Source organism: Nerophis ophidion, linkage group LG26 (assembly GCF_033978795.1).
Source record: "Nerophis ophidion isolate RoL-2023_Sa linkage group LG26, RoL_Noph_v1.0, whole genome shotgun sequence".
Taxonomy (NCBI): Eukaryota; Metazoa; Chordata; class Actinopteri; order Syngnathiformes; family Syngnathidae; genus Nerophis; species Nerophis ophidion.
Window position 1 is genome coordinate 24437803 of NC_084636.1, and position 17953 is coordinate 24455755.

At 40.4% G+C, this 17953-nt stretch overlaps 2 protein-coding genes across 10 annotated transcripts in view; both read right to left on the bottom strand.

Moving 5' to 3' along the window:
* Window positions 1–14: 14 nt before the first annotated feature.
* Window positions 15–11750, bottom strand: LOC133543902 (cytochrome b-c1 complex subunit 10-like). Of its 4 annotated transcripts, none has more exons than XR_009804555.1 (4): window positions 11594–11750; window positions 7737–7880; window positions 7608–7645; window positions 15–141 (listed from the first exon to the last, which is right to left on the bottom strand). XR_009804555.1 is itself a non-coding variant. In XM_061888797.1 (3 exons), the coding sequence occupies exons 1-2, from the start codon at window positions 11743–11745 to the stop codon at window positions 7760–7762; spliced, it is 273 nt and encodes a 90-aa protein (XP_061744781.1). In that variant the 5' UTR covers window positions 11746–11750; the 3' UTR covers window positions 15–141; window positions 7737–7759. The 4 variants fall into 4 exon arrangements, 1 of the variants encoding a protein (XP_061744781.1); XR_009804557.1 differs by having other exon boundaries at window positions 7608–7641; window positions 7736–7880; XR_009804556.1 differs by having other exon boundaries at window positions 7608–7657; window positions 7736–7880.
* Window positions 11751–12525: 775 nt separating this feature from the next.
* Window positions 12526–17953, bottom strand: part of tcf3b (transcription factor 3b) — a 72520-nt gene continuing 67092 nt past the window's right edge. For all 6 annotated transcript variants that reach the window (XM_061888792.1, XM_061888788.1, XM_061888787.1 and 3 more), the window contains one exon: window positions 12526–14632. The gene's annotated coding sequence lies outside the window, so the exon portion shown is untranslated. The remainder of the gene's footprint in view (window positions 14633–17953) is intronic.

The window sequence follows — 17953 nt, forward strand, 5'->3', positions numbered from 1 at the left end:
CAAACAAGGAAGGCTACACGTCAAGATTTATTGACATTAAATACGCATGGATCAAAACATTTATACATGATGCATCCTCGAAGTATAACTGGCCCCTGTCGAGGCTGTCCACCCGTGTGCTCGTCCCAAAGTGTTCTGGTCCTGCAAGGCAGACACACATAATCATGTTTTTTTTTTGTATTTATTTTTTTATTAACAATAAGACTAAATACATACAAATGTTTGAATGTGTGTGTGCATGAATCAAGGGTGTCAAACTCATTTTAGATCTGGACCCAGATGGAGAAAAATCCACTCCCAAGTGGAAAAATGACGGCACGATAACTTAAAAATAAAGACAACTTCCGATTGTTAACTTTGTTTAAAAATATAACAACCACATTCTGAAAAAGGGCCCTGCGATGAGCTTGCGACTTGCAGCTGAGATAGGTGACCTCAAAAGGGACACGCGGTAGTAAATGGATGGATGGATGGATTCGGGGGCTTCACGGTGGAAGAGGGGTTAGTGCGTCTGCCTCACAATACGAAGTTCCTGCAGTCCTGGGTTCAAATCCAGGCTCGGGATCTTTCTGTGTGAAGTTTGCATGTTCTCCCCGTGAATGCGTGGGTTCCCTCCGGGTACCCCGGCTTCCTCCCACTTCCAAAGACATGCACCTGGGGATAGGTTGATTGGCAACACTAAAATTGGCCCTAGTGTGTGAATGTGAGTGTGAATGTTGTCTGTCTATCTGTGTTGGCCCTGCGATGAGGTGGCGACTTGTCCAGGGTGTACCCCGCCTTCCGCCCGATTGTAGCTGAGATAGGCACCAGTGCCCCCCGCGACCCCAAAAGGGAATAAGCGGTAGAAAATGGATGGATGGATGGATGGATTCGGAAAATGTATAAATCATAATGACATAACATGTTTCGGTTAATAGCGATTCTATCTTCATTTGACGTTATTTATACCGTATTTACTTTAATTGCCGCCGGGGCGCTAATTAATTTAAAACATCTTCTCACTCCTGCGCTTACCAAAGGCATGCGGTAAAAGTAAGCATGAGCTAATTATTTTAAAACCTCTTCTCACTCCAGCACTTACCAAAGGCATGCAGTAAAAATTTGAGCGTGATGTAAGCGTGATGGCCAGAAATATTAGCACCCCTGAATTTCAGTCAGATAATGCACCACTTCTCCCAGAAAACTGTTGAAATGACAAATGCTTTGGTATTCACAGGTTTATTTATTTTGTTTGCAAAAGCACTATAGAGAGCCCACTGCATGTCTGTCTGGACTGGAGCCTGCAGTGCCTCAGACTGGAAGTATCTGCAGAGAGTGGTGAGGACGGGGGAAAAAAAATCATCAGGACTCCTCTTCCTCCTATGAAGGAGATCGCAAAAAGCCGCTGCCTGACCAGGACTCAGAAAATCTGCAGAGACTCCGCCCACCCCCACCAAGGACTGTTTTCACTGCTGGACTCCGGAAAGAGGTTCCGTAGCAGAACCTCCAGGTTCTGTAAACGCTTCTTCCCTCAGGCCATAAGACTCTTGAAGGCATCAGAATAATACCCTTAATTCCTCCCAAAAACAGATTAACTCCATCCATCCATTTTCTAAAGCTTATTCCCTTTTGGGGTCGCTGGCGCCTATCTCAGCTACAATTGGGCGGAAGGCGGGGTACATCCTGGACAAGTCGCCACCTCATCGCAGGGCCAACACAGATAGACAGACAACATTCACACTCACATTCCCAGATTAACTCGCTGGACTATAAAAAATATAAAGATAACATACATCCGTAAACGTGAATGCGTATGCAAAAGTGGAATATATTATCCATCCATCCATCCATCCATTTTCTACCGCTTATTCCCTTTCGGGGTCGCGGGGGGCGCTGGCGCCTATCTCAGCTACAATCGGGCGGAAGGCAGGGTACACCCTGGACAAGTCGCCACCTCATCGCAGGGCCAACACAGATAGACAGACAACATTCACACTCACATTCACACACTAGGGCCAATTTAGTGTTGCCAATCAACCTATCCCCACGTGCATGTCTTTGGAAGTGGGAGGAAGCCGGAGTACCCGGAGGGAACCCACGCATTCACGGGGAGAACATGCAAACTCCACACAGAAAGATCCCGAGCCTGGATTTGAACCCAGGACTGCAGGAACTTCGTATTGTGAGGCAGACGCACTAACCCTATTATCTGTACAGTAAATCTATTTATATCTGCAACTCATTGCTCTTTTATCCTGCACTAAAACAAGCTAATGCAACAAAATTTTGTTCTTATTTGTACTGTAAAGTTCAAATTTGAATGACAATAAAGGAAGTCTAAGTCTAAAACCAAAAAAAAAAAAACCCAAAAAGCCAAATCTGATATTATTTCACACAGAACTCCAAAAATGGACTGGACAAAATTATTGGCACCTTCAACTTAATATTTGGTAGCACACCCTTTGGAAAAAATAACTGAATTCTATCACTTCCTGTAACCATCAATGAGTTTATTACACCTTGCTATTGTAATTTTGGACCACTCTTCTTTTACAAACTGCTTCAGGTCCCTCAGAATTGAAGGATGCATTCTCCCAACTGCTGTTTTTAGATCTCTCCACAGATGTTCTATAGAATTTAGATCTGGACTCATTGATGGCCACTTCTGAACTCTCCAGCGCTTCGTCTTAAGCCATTTCTGTGTGCTTTTTGAAGTATGCTTTGGGTTGTTGTCCTGCTGGAAAACCCATGACCTTTGACGGAGACCCAGCTTTCTGACACGGGGCCCTACATTATGCCCAAAAATTATTTGGTAGTCCTCAAATTTCATGATAGCATGCATAAAGTCAAGGCATCCGGTACCAGAAGCAGCAAAGCAACGCCGAAAGATCAGTGAACCTCCACCAAGTTTGACTGTAGGGATGGTAATTTCTTCTTTGAAGACCTCATTTTGTTTTTTTGTGTGATGATGTGCTTTACCAAAAAGCTCCACTTTAGTCTCATCTGTCCATCAGGCGTTCATCTCAGAAGGATTTTGGCTTCTTCTGGTCAGTTTTTGCCAACTCAAGTCTTCCTTTTTTATGTCTCTGTGACAGCAGCGGGGTCCTCCTGGGTCTCCTACCATAGCGTCCCTCTTCATTGAGATGGTGACGGTTAGTGCGAGCTGACACTGACACCCTAACCCTAACCTGTGTCTGCAGGTCAGCTTGAATTTGTTTGAAAGTGGATCAAGGTTCTTTATCCACAATTCTAACAATCCTTCGTTGCAGTTTTCATAAATTTTTCTCTTCCGTCCACATACAGGGAGGTTAGCTACAGTGCCATTGGCTTGAAACTTCTTGATATTGCGCACAGTAGACACAGGAACATTTAGATCTCTGGAGATGGACTTGAGATTGTCCATGTTTTTCCACAATCTTGGTTTTCTGAGAGTTCTTTGCTCTTCTTCTTTTCTCCGTGCTCAGTGTGGTATTCACAACACAAAGGTTGAGTCAACTTTTCTCCATTACAGAACTCCTTTCTTTCTCCAAAGAGCCGAACAGTTCCCAAATTACTTCTACAGTTGGGTATGGAAAGTATCCAGGCCCCTTTTAAATGTGTTGCTCATTGCAGCCATTTGCTAAAATCAAAAAAGTTAATATTATTTCTCATTAATGTAAAATTAGCAACCAATCTTGTTGTAAAAAACAAAACAAAAACAGATGTCGAAATTTTCACAATTTTATAAAAAAAAATAAAATCACATGTACGCAAGTATTCAGACCCTTTGCTCAATACTTTGTTGATGAACGTTTGGCAGCAATTACAGCCTTAAATATTTCTGAATACGATGCCACAACCTTGGCACACCTATCTTTGGGAAGTTTTGCCCGTTCCTCTCTGCAGCACCCCTGAAACGTATCCTGGGCATGACGTTAAAGTGCATCCGGCAGTGGAGGCTCCTCTATGGGGTCTTGGGGCACTAGGAGGTTAACACCTTTACTACTGTTACCCCAGGCGGCCCTTGGCAAAGGCCTAGTATGTGAATTTTATGTGAATTATATTTATATAGCGCTTTTCTCAAGTGACTCAAAGCGCTTTACATAGTGACACCCAATATCTAAGTTACATTTAAACCAGTGTGGGTGGCACTGGGAGCAGGTGGGTAAAGTGTCTTGCCCAAGGACACAACGGCAGTAACTAGGATGGCACAAGCGGGAATCGAACCTGCAACTCTCAAGTTGCTGGCACGGCCACTCTACCAACCGAGCTATGCCGCCCCCTAGTACCTGACTGCCCCCTAGCCAGGGATACGGTAAAGACCTCAACGGCGGAGCATGGGGAAGACGGTAGATGTAAGAACTACCAAAACAGCTGCTATGGCGGAAGAAGGCACCCCCACATTCATGAGGGCCCAGTTATGGGGAAATAACAACCCAAGACCTCAACGGTGGAACAGGCGGAGGATGATTGCTCACCCTATGGAGCGTCACAACGGCTGGGATGGCGGATGACGGCTGCAGCAGAAAAGGATCCCCAGTTGTCTTGGACTCCATGCCACTGGACCCTGACCCGGATCTGTTAAGGATCGTGTGGTGACTGTCTGTGCACCAGTCTCCCACATTAAACAAAGTCACACACAGGCATCCTCCATAAAAGGGATACCCCCTACCAGGAGGATCGTCATACTCGCTTCGAGTGACCGCCAATGATGACCCCTCAAACTCAATCAGATTGGATGAAAAGTGTTGGTTTTCCTCCAGGATGTATATGTATATTGCTGCATAAACAGGTATATTTCCCTATATCCTGACTAGTCTCCCAGTTCCTGCCATTGGAAACCATTGGCCTAGTGATGAGTGGTTCCTTGTTTCCTCCAAAAAGTTCAACTTTTGTCTCATCAGACAAGATCATTTAGTTTCTCATGGTCTGAGTCTTTCAGGTGCATTTGGGCAAACTTTTTTTTACTAAGAAATGGCTTCCGCCTGGCCACTATACCTTTTTGGCTTTATTGCTTTATTTGCTGCAGAGACGGTTGTCCTCTGTAGCTCTGACAAAGTGATCATCGGGTTCTTGGTCACCTCACTGACTAGACTAAGATGCATGCAGCAATGTACAGCGACATCCTATGTGAAAACTATTGCTTCGTATCCAATCTGATGGAGCTTGAGAGTGGAACATCCCAAAGAAAGGTATGTCAAGCTTGTGGCATCATATTAGACTTGAGGCTGTGATTGCTGCCAAGGGCGCATCATCAAAGTATTGAGCAAAGGATCTGAATAGTGAAGTAAAGTGAATTATATTTATATAGCGCTTTTCTCAAGTGACTCAAAGCGCTTTACATAGTGAATACGTATGTACATGTGATTTTTGAATTTATTTTTAACAAATTTGGAAAAAAAATTACATCAGTTTTTTTTGTCATGATGGGGTGCAGAATGTTCATTAATGAAAAATAAAATTAACTTTTTTGATTTCACAAATGGCAGAAAAACAAAGAGTGAACATTTTAAAAGGGTCTCAATACTTTACTGTACCTACTGGTATATGTTTGTTTACTATTATTATGACTACTTGTGCAAAAGCCCAGTGACAAGCACATAAAAAACTCATGCTAAAGCTAGCTAGCTGGTTGGTTGTTGCAGATGCAACCACCAATGCCACAAATTGTAGCTTTTCAAACATCTTCACTGCTCAGTTAATGATAACTTTACAGCGATTAATACAAAGGGTGCAACGATTCGTCGACAATAACATTTGTGGCCGACATAGTTGTGACGTCATTACTTGTGTTTTTCCGGAGGGAAGCGAGTCAGCACCGCCACTTGCATCGAGATCGCGACTGAAAACATGTCAAGTGTGGGAATATTTCCTCCTACTTTTGTTAAAATGATGAATGCCTTGCTCATTTTGCAAAGCAGATCTTGTTTGTATGACACTATATCTGTTATACGAGAGCATTTGAAGGAAAGGAATGTCGGACATCTGAATGATGCAGTTTCAACTCAGTAAGATTGTTAGCTTGTACCTTGCAAGCTGGCTAGCAAGCGTGAGACAAAGTTGGATGAAAAATTGTTTTAGCTATCATTTTAGCCATAGTCCGTCAGCTAAACGCTGTCTTAATCAATTCAAGTAGTTTTTAGAGCAGTGTCAGTTTGCGATGCAACGAAAAAAGGAACAATAATAATAAGATAATCGATGACTAGTCGACTATCAAAATAGTTATCAGTTGCAGCCCTAACTGATACTATAATTACTAATATAATAACTGGCGCATCCTTGTGTGTGCTTCTTTTTACTCCAAAGCATGTAAACTTAAAGCAGTTATTACATTATTATCCGTTGACTTGAAATACTGCGCAAAATTGTCCAATAGTCTATTGCACAGGTGACAAACTCAAGGCCAGACGATATGACCTTCCACATCCTTTTATATGGCCTGTGAAATCCTATATATAATGTGAGTAAATAAAGTAATTTCTATTGTTCTTATTTAACGTATTACAATAGTTATTTAAATTTTCACAGAACAAACTGCATGTACCGCATGCAAGTGCATACCTCCATCCATCCATCCATATTCTACCGCTTATTCCCTTTGGGCTCGCGGGGGGCGCTGGCGCCTATCTCAGCTGCAAACAGGCGGAAGGCAGTGTACACCCTGGACAAGTCGCCACCTCATTGCAGGGCCAACACAGATACATAAACAACATTCACACTCACATTCACACACTAGGGCCAATTTAGTGCTGCCAATCAACTTTTAACCTTTAAAGGGGAGCTGACCTTTTTTTTGGAAAGTTGCCTATCGTTCACAATCATTATGAAAGACATGATGACAGAGTTTTTAAAAACATGTTTAATGCATTTTTACCAATAAATGAATGCAATCAAAAGTTTGTTTACAATAGAGCCCCCGGGCATGCGGCCCCTTAGTTAATCTGGCCCGCCGGACATTCCCAAATACTTTTTTTTAGATATTAAAACTGTAGCTGCCATTACGATGTGCAGTGATGTTTTTAATTGACTAAGTCCTGAACTATACAAAGTATTTCTATGGTTGGAATCTGCGCTTTTGCATGATATACTAGTTATTATGGTAATCTAAGTCACAGCAGCTCAGACGGGGCACCAAGCTGTGTGGGTGGGAACACAAGGGTGTTTCCAGAGCCAGCCTGAAAATGGGGGTGTCAGGAACAGACGCGGAAGGAGATTTTTACAAGAAAGTTATAAAGCTTAGAGATATATCAAAGTGTAGGTGGGGGATGTGACATGGTTGTCAATATTCAGTGATTTATCGTTCATAGTTAATATTGTAAATCCCACGTTCTTTATTTTCATGTACAATCTGGTTGTCTCTTTCAGTAAAAAAAAATAAAATTCCTTTCTGTTCTTTAAGTGGTCTGTCATAACATTTTTAGCATTCAGACAATAATGTGAGGTTTTGCATTAGTGTTCTTAAAAATAGTTATACCGGCCCCCAGACACATTTTTCTTCTCTAAATGTGTCCCAAAATAATTGCACAGGCCTGTCTTAACGCCTTGCCTTCAACTGCCATACAAGTATTGCAAATGTTTCAGCGTGACTAATTGAGTGCGAGTGTGAATGTTGTCTGTATATCTGCGCTGGCAACTTGTCCAGGGTGTACCTTGTCTTCTGCCCAAATACAGCTGGGATGGACTCCATCTCCCCCGCGAGCCCGAAAAAGGACAAGCAATAGTAAAGGGATTGATGAAAAAATAAATCAAAGTGATTTAAAAAAAAAAAAAAGACTCACAATTGATTGGGGGAAAAAAGACTTCACTCGTCCTTGTTGAACTTCCCCTTAATGTATGGCACATAGTCAAGGAATAATCGCCAGTCTGTGAAGTGGACAAGCGCCACGCCGCCCAATGACCCCCAGGCGACCATGTTTGGTACCCTAGATGAGCACAAAATAGAAGAAAAAAAACATTTAAAACAAAAACTCAGAAATTGAACCCCTAAATAGAAATAACGTCAATAATTAAAAAGTCCTAATGATAGCCACACACACGCTAGGAGTGGTGAAATTGTCCTCTGCATTTGACCCATCCCCATGTTCACCCCCCTGGGAGGTGAGGGGAGCAGTGAGCAGCATCGGTGGCCACACTCTGGAATCATTTAGGTGATTTAACACCAAACTCCAACCCTTGATTCTGAGTGCCAAGCAGGGAGGTAATGTGTCCCATTTGACCCGGCCAGGGTTTGAACTCACAACTTTACAGTCTCAGGGCGGATGCTCTAACCACAAGGCCACTGAGCAGGTTTGAGCAAGATATAGAATTAGGACTTTACCCTTACATTTGATGCAAGGGTCTCCATCTTTTTTACTGTGAACCCAACTTTGCCATACGTAAAACCAGCAGGGAGTCACTTGCTTAGAACGGTGTATGGTAAGCATCTACCAAAGTTAGCTGAAAACGCAAACGTTTAAGAAATGGTCTTTTTTTTTGACAATAACATCCGCCCCATCTACAAAGTAATGAAGTGTTCCAACCAGTGGCAATTCAAATATATGAAACACCAATGTACCAAATGTACACACCTATTTGATCCAAACTACACATTGGGGACCCTTCCATTAGCTTTTTGGCAGTGTTAAGCAATGTATTCATATTTAATGTGGGATCTGAGCCGAGGATGTCGGTGTGGCTTGTGCAGCCCTTTGAGACACTTGTGATTAAGGGCTATATAAATAAACTTTGACTCATCGATTGATAGTAAAAACCCTCTTGTATCTATATTCAGCCTTATATTTCACAGTAGGTTGTTAGTACAGTGTTTTTCAACCTTTTTTAAGCCAAGGCATATTTTTTTTCATTGAAACAATCCCGAGGCACACCACTAGCAGAAAATATAAAAAGAATTAAACCGTCTCAAAGTAGGTGTACTGTCACCACCTGTCACATCACACCGTGACTTATTTTGAGTTTTTTAGTGTTTTCCTGTGTGTAGTGTTCTAGTTTTTGTTTTGCGCTCCTATTTTGGTGTGGAATGTCATGTCATGTACGGATGCACTTTGTGGACGCCGTCTGCTGCTCCACACGCTGCAAGTCTTTGCTGATGTCAAGCATTTTGGTTTTGTTTACTTTGCAGCCAGTTCAGTTTTAGTTTATTTTTTGCATAGCCTTAAATGCTTCTTCTTAGGGGAACTCGCCTTGTTTATTTTTGGTTTAAGCATTAGATACCTTTTTACCTGCACACTGCCTCCCGCTGTCGTCTGCATATACTGATCACAACCAACCATGTTCCCGACATCTACAAAGCAATTAGCTACCAGCTGCCACCTACTGATATGGTAGAGTGTTACACATTTACTCTGCCGATCCTTAGAACAGTGTTTTTCAACCACTGTGCCTTGGCACACTAGTGTGCCATGAGACACAGTCTGGTGTGCCGTGGGAGATTATTTACTTTCACCTATTTAGGTTAAAAATATTTTTTGCAAACCAATAATTATAGTCTGCAAATTATGTATTGTTGTTGAGTGTCTGTGCTGCCTAGAGCTCGGCAGCTAATTGCTCTGTAGATGTCGGAAACAGCGGTAAGCACTGTGTAGTTAAAAATGTATCTAATGCTTAAACCAAAAATAAACAAAAGGTGAGTGCCCTTAGGAAAAGGCATTGCGGCTTAGGGAAGGCTATACAGAGCGAAACTAAAACTGAACTGGCTACAAAGTAAACAAAAACAGAATGCTGGACGACAGCAAAGACTTACAGCGTGTGGAGCAGACAGCGTCCACAAAGTACATCCATACATGGCATGACAATCAACACCAACATAGGAGCGCAAGACAAGAACTAAAGCACTACACACAGGAAAACACAGAAAAACTCAAAATAAGTCACAGCGTGATGTGACAGGTCATGACAGTAGACCCACTTTGAGAAAAGTGCTATAGTGATGCATGTTTGGTTATGGTTTAAAGACCTACTGAAACCCACTACTACCGACCACACAGTATGATAGTTTATATATCAATGATGAAATCTTAACATTGCAACACATGCCAATACGGCCGGTTTAGTTTACTAAATTGCAATTTTAAATTTCCCGCGAGGTATGCTGTTGAAAACGTTGCGGAATGATGACGCTTATGTAGATGCGTGCTTGTGACGTTATGGGTTGGAGCAGACATTTCAGCCCAGCACCACTCACGGCTAAAAGTAGTCTCTTTTCATCGCATAATTACACAGCATTTTGCACATCTGTGTTGCTGAATCTTTTGCAATTTGTTCAATTAATAATGGAGACTATAAAGAAGAATGCTGTTGGTGGAAAGTGGTGGATTGCAGCTGCCTTTAGGAACCAAAACACAGCCGGTGTTTCTTTGTTATGAAGCTTTGACACAGAGCGGTCAAGCGAACATGTTTCTCTACGTCAACTAGCAAGTTTTTGGATGGGAAAATTGTGACTTTAAGTCGGCTCTTACCGGAGACTTTAGCAGATTATGCGACCTCCTCCTGCAGCTGTCAAAAAGGCTGCTGTGATCTTGGCTCCTCCATTGGCTTCTCTCAGAGACATTGGCGTTCACTGCAGCCCTCCGACTTTCAGGTATTACTTCATAATCTCACTAAAACACTTTTAACACAATAAACAGATAAGGGATTTTCCAGAATTATCCTAGTAAATGTGTCTAATAACATCTAAATCGCTCACACTGCCGTCGCCTGGAGCCGTCGACTTTTATTTTTTTTAGTGCTACACTCTAACTTTCCTTATCCACAAATCTTTCATACTCGCTCAAATTAATGGGGAAATAATCGCTTTCTCTGTCTGAATTGCTCTTGCTGCTGGTGGCTATGATTGTAAACGATGTGAGGAGCCCTACAACACGTGACGTCACGCGCACACCGTCTGCTACTTCCGGTAAAGGCAAGGCTTTTTTATTAGCGACCAAAAGTTACGAACTTTAACGTTGATGTTCTCTACTAAATCCTTTCAGCAAATATATGGCAATATCGCAAGATGATCAAGTATGACACATAGAATGGACTTGCTATCCCCGTTTAAATAAGAACATCTCATTTCAGTAGGCCTTTTTACTGTCAACTGAGTTTCGTTTTTTTTAACGATTTCTGCTGGTGGTGTTCCTCCAGATTTTTTCAACGCAAAAAAAGTGCTGTGGCTCAAAAAAAGGTTGAAAAACACTGCCCTAGACAGCACAGACACTCAAACACAACACTTTTGCGGAATATAATTACTGGTTTGCAAAAAACATGTTCAACCCAATTAGGTGAAATGACATCTCCCACGGTACACTGGTGAGCCGCGGCACAGTGGTTGAAAAACACTGGGTTAGTACATCAATAATACAGTAAAATAATTTGAACAAATCAATAAGTAGCTTAACTGTCTATAACTACTTAAGGACGAAATCAAGTTCACTGGCACCGGTGCCAGCAAAAATGAGCAAATAAATGACATAAAACAAAATGTAACTATTAAGAGTCATGCTAAATCACAGTGAAAACTAACTGGGAAGCTAACGTGGCTAAGCTAACGTTAGCTTTCTTCAGCCTAATGGGTCACAGAGAAGGACACCGCTATAATTACGCTGGCATTTGGCTCAACACAGCCGCACACTCCGCTACGGTTATTAGTTAAACCTACCACGTTCTTAAAATCCCAATGTTCTTGGCTCCGACGAACTTATTGAGCATTTTCTGGAACATTCTGACCTTCACCGTTTGTTTACTCCTCCATGCAAAAGTGTAGCTGAGGACCCCGGGCTGGCCTTTTACATGCCTGATCAAATTTAGCATGCTTGCCGAGGGTCGTTTCAGGTGATGTTTTTTTTTTTTTTTCTGCACATGTAGCAAACTGCGGCTTCATAAATATATAAGAAAAACATTATCAAAACTACCATCACCCCTTCGTTAAAATGTTTTCCTTTATTGTCCTTTCAATGTACACAATCCCCCCCCCCCCCAAAAAAACCAAAGACATAAGAAAAATGGTATAATCTGTTATTAAAAATTGAACATTTATTGCTACATTACTGTTATATACAGGACAGATGTCAACTATATTTATATATTTATAGATATTTCGAGAGAGGCACTCTGAGGGGGCCCTGCCGGAGTCAATCCACACAAAGATAGCTTTGTCTTATGAATGCAATGTCATTTAATTTTTTTTTTTTTTACCAACTTTTTGTGATCAAAATATGGGAAGGTATCTGAACTTAAAAGTAATATCATATACAAAAAGTATCCCAAGCCTGTTGAATTTTTTCTTTTAAATCTAAAGTAAATTGGGAGCTGTTTAGAAATCAAAAGGTCAAGCCATTTTCAATTCAAATGATGTTCAAATGCAACAAAAAAGTAGGAAAGAAGTGAAACAGTCATTGCGGCAGGGCAGAAGATGGCGCGCACACACACACACAAAAAAAAAATACAGAAAATGCTTCGCTAACTACTTATAAAAATCTTCCAGAGCCAAAAAGCAAGCATCGCTAGAAAGACTTGGACCCATGAAACAGCAGTTAGGACAAATATAATCCAGTCGAATAATCATAAGAAAACAAAAGCAATAAATCTAAACAAGATCTACGTAACATTTATTTATTTTTTTTGTTTTAACTAGATACAGTGAAAGAAAAAAATCTCTTTATACGATTTAAACTTTTTCCTGAAAAATTGAAAAAAGCATTTAGGAACAGGGAGGGTGGGGGAATGAACAAGTACCTCTTTTTTTAATCTCCATGATAAATGAAATGATATGGTTGACAAAAAAAAAAAAAACGGTCTTAAACAAAAAATACATAAATTCAGGCACTGGTAAGGTATCACTCTCCCGTCATGACATCGTTTAAGTCTTGAGGATGAAAAGGCCACACTGTTGATTTGTATAGGTCGTCTTCATCGTCGCTTCTTGTATATATATTTATATATATATATATATATTTATATATATAAAATAAAAACAAAAACACGCAAAATGATCTACCTCCCATTTGTGATTACATGTTGGTAGGAGATATTCACAACATGACATGGGAATAACATCACAATAACACTGGTTTGTTCTCCTGGTTTTAGCAATCAACCTTGCCCCAAATTGTCTGCCTCCAATCAGACGTGGAAAGAGAAACGAAAAGTACAACGTGGACAGGAACGGGAAAATTTGACGAAATGAAGGCGATCCACATGAAGTATGGCGGCTACATTCAAAACAAACAGTTGCATAATTACTGTTCCAAAGACAAACCCAAACCATCCACTCCACATTTGTGCGCCCCAAATCATTAACGTAAAAATTCTTCCGGTTAGCTGACAACTTCTAAGTGGAAATAACGTCTCCTCTTTAACATTTAATCAAATCGCCTCTTTACTCCCCCGCGCCAACATGTAAATGTCAAACATCCCCTTGTAAAGTTCATCTACAATACACTCTAAACTTCAAACTAATATTGCCATTTATGTAAAAAAAAACATCTACAATGTATAGGCTAACAAAAAATAGATATTTTATATATATTTAAATTTTGAAAAATGAAACATATCAAGAGTAATGTATGGAGTGAATTTACAAGTCAACACTTCTGTTAAGAAGGTGAGGAGGAAGGCGAGGGGGGGCTAATTCAATGGGAATGCTTTGTTTTCAGAAAAGAATGCAGTGGAAAAGGACGTTTGTAAGAATTGGAGGGAAGCAAATAAACCGGAGCCCTCAAGTCTGCTGGCAGAGAAGCGCTGGTCTCTTTATGAGCAAATGGCTTCATATTTTTCGGCCTTCAACACCCAACTTGCAACCTTACACAGCTGTGCTTTGTCTTGTCAGCATACATTTTTGTAGCAAAGACCGAACACTTGGATTTGTTAACAAAAAAAAAAAAAAAAAAAAAAAAAACGAGAACGATCAGCTTCCAGGAATTAAGAGTCCTTAATTCTTAGGTTGTCCAGCATCTCCAGTTCTCATCTTTTTAAGAAAAATGTCCACCTTTCATTTTGTGTCCCCCCAAAAACAATTGCTGATTTATAAAAAAACAAAAAACGAATTTAGGCAATTCAACTATGGGCTTGGTTACATAATATATGTAAGACTGTACCATCACACTGGGAATGACATACATTAAAAATAATTGCTCATACACATAAGCAATCCCTCCATAATTAATGTTCCTTAACATATAAAGCAATTTGCTTCAATGTCAAATAGAAAACATGTAACAATGAGGCACAAATCCTTGATTCAATTTGTGTTTTCTTCTTTTGCATTCACCAGAGCACCTCTCGGCAGTGTGTCAAAAGTCCCAATTTGTGGCAGGACAGAGAAAAAAAAATATCTCTCTCTGGTGATGAAACATATTGTGGAAATCAAAATGTCCAAAAAGGTTTTTTGTACATGTATAAAATAAATCCGAAAAAAAAAACCCCCAACAGTTCTTCACATTTGAGCTTGTCGTCTTGGTTGGGAGTGTGACAGGCTGTGTCCATTTTGGCAGTATGCATGTGTGTGTGTACATCATGAAAGTTAAATGGACACCACACAGGTATGTCCACATGTGTGTGAGTGTGTGTGTCTATATACATACACATATATACAGTATATGTGTATGTATATAAATGACACACACATATCGAGTTAATGGGTGGTGGAAGAAATCTGTTAAGGCCACATCCACTGGGAGCCAAGGAAACACCAAAGCATCTGAGGGGGAAAACAAAGACAACTTTATCTCAACAACACATAAACAGTGTGCTATTTGTTACAGTGGAACCTCTTAAGTCTAACACTCGATGTCGGATAAAGACAGAACATGTGATGATGACAATTGAAGCAGTTATTGTTATGTAGGAAAATGTTGTATTGGATGTTCAGTACAATATGGTTAAAGTGACAAGAAGTCAACTTTATTCAAGGGGAACTGCACTTTTTTTTTTTTTTGTCTCATTCACAATCCTTATGAGAAACAAAGAATATCTTTTTGTAGGATTCTAAAGATAAGGTTTTATATATACGCAAATCCCCTTGTCATTTTAAGCATTGCTGAAAATTATTTCCTGGGCGCATTTATTTCAGTGCACTTCTTACTTCCGTCAACAAGTGTGTGTGGCAAAAAACGTGTGTGTGTGTGTTTTAACCTAGCAGATTTCTTGAACAAATGAGGATTCACAACCTTATATTTTTTTAACCTGAATTTAGAGAGGACGAATTGTTGGTTATAAAAACTTAGAGAGCACAAAGAGGATGAAACATTCGCGCAGATGGAGGCCAAGAGAATCAGAAGCGGTGTGATTTGACAGTGTAAATGTGGACCTTGGAGCCAAGTTATGCTGATCAAATTGAAGTACATCTGCTGTACAGAGTGGCAAACAATTTTATCGATGGAAAGGCTTTTTGTATCTGGCGAGGAGAACACTACTCAAAGAAAGGGCATCACAACGAAAGACAAATTGTTGCGCTAACAAACCCTGCACTGGTAGAAACCTTCCTCCACCAGCCCAAAGTCAACTGTAAACGTCCCCGGCCAGCTTGACCATACGGACACTATAATATTGATCATTATACATGCAGCACATGGTGCTTGTTAGTAAACTACATACACTGTTGAGGTAGCTATGTATAAACAAAACATGAAATGTGGGCTAATTCTTTATAAATACGGTTATATGAATGTTCATGCTTTTCAGTCTGTGCAGATTTGTGTTCTATCGCATTGTGTTGTGTATTACAAGCTCAAAAGCTATTCAGCTGCTGACGTAGAAGTTAGGTTACAGCTAATGCCATAACAAGGTGATGTGTTACCATGCTAGAAAAACCGTTTCTTAGTGTTCGCTTTTACAATAACAATGTCGCTACAGCTTGGTTATTATACAGGTTACGGAATGTAAATTTATTCTTGCAGTCATTTAGAGGCAGAATGGATCGCTCACCTTAGCAGTATTGTTAGTCACCTAGATCGAGCCGATAATTACAATTTAGAATACAAAAAAAAACCTTAAAAAAAATTGTTCTTGTTTATCATAAGGATTGCAAAAGAAACATGTTATTAAAAGTGGAACTGCACATTTTTGTTAAAATGTTGCCCAAGTATACATCAAAAAGTCTGAAAACATTAAAAAAAAAAGTCACTTGGCAAGCAAGCACAAGCAGCAATTTTTCCCAGGGCAAGCGAGGCTTTCAAGTGTTCTTATTCCGTGGTTAACTTATTTGGACACTTGTATGACAGTTAAGATTCTTACATGATGTCGACCTGCCTTCAGGGTCCTGAATTAACTTGTCTACGGGCTAGAAACCAAAGGGGAGTGGTATAGATTTTAACTTGCATAATTGGCCATAGAACACATAGATCCCGATAAAGAAAACCATATATAGAACTGCAGCTATCGGTAATTTGAGTAATCAAGTGGTCTATTTATTATTTTTGTTCCAAGTACTGGTGTACTTTGAGCACTGTTAAGTTAAATCAGAGCAAATAGTGTGATTCAAAAATATTTAGATATAAAAATTGTACTTTTCTTCCGATTACCCTAGTAGTTAAATTTATTCTCCCAATATGGACCAATAATTTAGTAATACAGACATTCTGTGCCTGCCAGCGAGTCCGCAATGAGGGCGGAATTTCAGCACGTAATCTCAAGCAGTCAGTATATGTCCATGCACTAAATTAGTCCGATTTCACAAATAGTTCAGATCTAAATTAGCCTCATACAACCCATGGTAAAACCTTAATACGATCATGTTTGGTTTTTGTAAATTCGGACTAACACACCTGGATTATATAATTGGAAACCAGATCTCTCGAAGGGGTGTGTACGCCGCAGGTGACCCTTCGTATCGCGCATGTGCCAGTCTCAAAGCACGGAATACAACCCGGAAGCAGATACCATTCAATAAAAACATAACTGTAATAAACAGGTGACTGTTTATTTGACTCACAAATTAAAAGAACAGAACATTTTGAAAAGGCATCAATGGTAGAAAAAAAGTAACAAAGGTAGGGAAATATGAATGAAATTAAAGATAATAAAGCAGGTATTATAAAGGCGAATAATAAAGTGTACATAAACCTCTTCACATTGCATTTATTCACGCCAACTGAATAACTTTTCGCACAACGGGCGAGATAGTCCAGAACAATAGCAACCTTCCTCTGGATATCAGTCGGGGCACAAAACGGTATTTTCCTTTGTATTTCAAACTACTTCCATCAATTCACAGAGTCTTAAGACTGAACATTCAAAAGTTTTGTTTCCGTGATTTTCGTCTAAAAATTCCTTTGAAAAAACTCTACCGTTGCCTTTCTTTGCATCTGACCCGGTACATTTTTGGTAGTAGCGTCATGTTCGTAGCCCAATTCAAGATAATTTCTCGATGCTGTCTGCTATTTAACATCAGCATAGCCATTAGAGACATGCATTTGTAATCTGTGCCAAGATCACAGCGGACATCAGTCAAAACAAGCAAGTTGTAAGGATCCGCAAAGCCTGATGTGACGTCATAGGTAAACCGGAAAAGTGATCAAATTGTCCACGCTAAAATGAAACAAGCGCCCCCCAGTGTACGGGAGGCATATGGTGTGCGACCAATAGTCGCATTAGAGAGAGTGCATGGACATTTGGACTCCACACGTAGGTGTTAAAATACATAAAAACTAACTATTTCCAAAATCAGACTAATTTAGTGCATGAAAACAAAGTGACAGACAGTGTTTCCCAGTTTCTGTTAAGTTAAAGTACCAATGATTGTCACACACACATTAGGTGTGGTGAAATTTGTCCTCTGCATTTGACCCATCCCCTTGATCACCCCCTGGGAAGTGAGGAGAGCAGTGGGCAGCGCCCGGGCATGGTGATTTAACCCCCAATTCCAACCCTTGATGCTGAGTGCCAAGCAGGGAGGCAATGGGTCTCATTGTTTTATAGTCTTTGGTATGACTCGGCCGGGGTTTGAACTCACAACCTACCAATCTCAGGGCGGACACTCTAACCACTAGGCCACAGAGTAGGTGTTCAAAAGCTCTGGCTC

Bases quoted from the DNA above. Each gene is read 5' to 3' on its own strand.
- LOC133543902 (XM_061888797.1), bottom strand. From the start codon at position 11,745: ATGCTAAATTTGATCAGGCATGTAAAAGGCCAGCCCGGGGTCCTCAGC. The intron at 7,881-11,593 runs GTAGGTTTAACT...GTGCTCATCTAG, and splicing joins ATTGGGATTTTAAGAACGTG to GGTACCAAACATGGTCGCCT.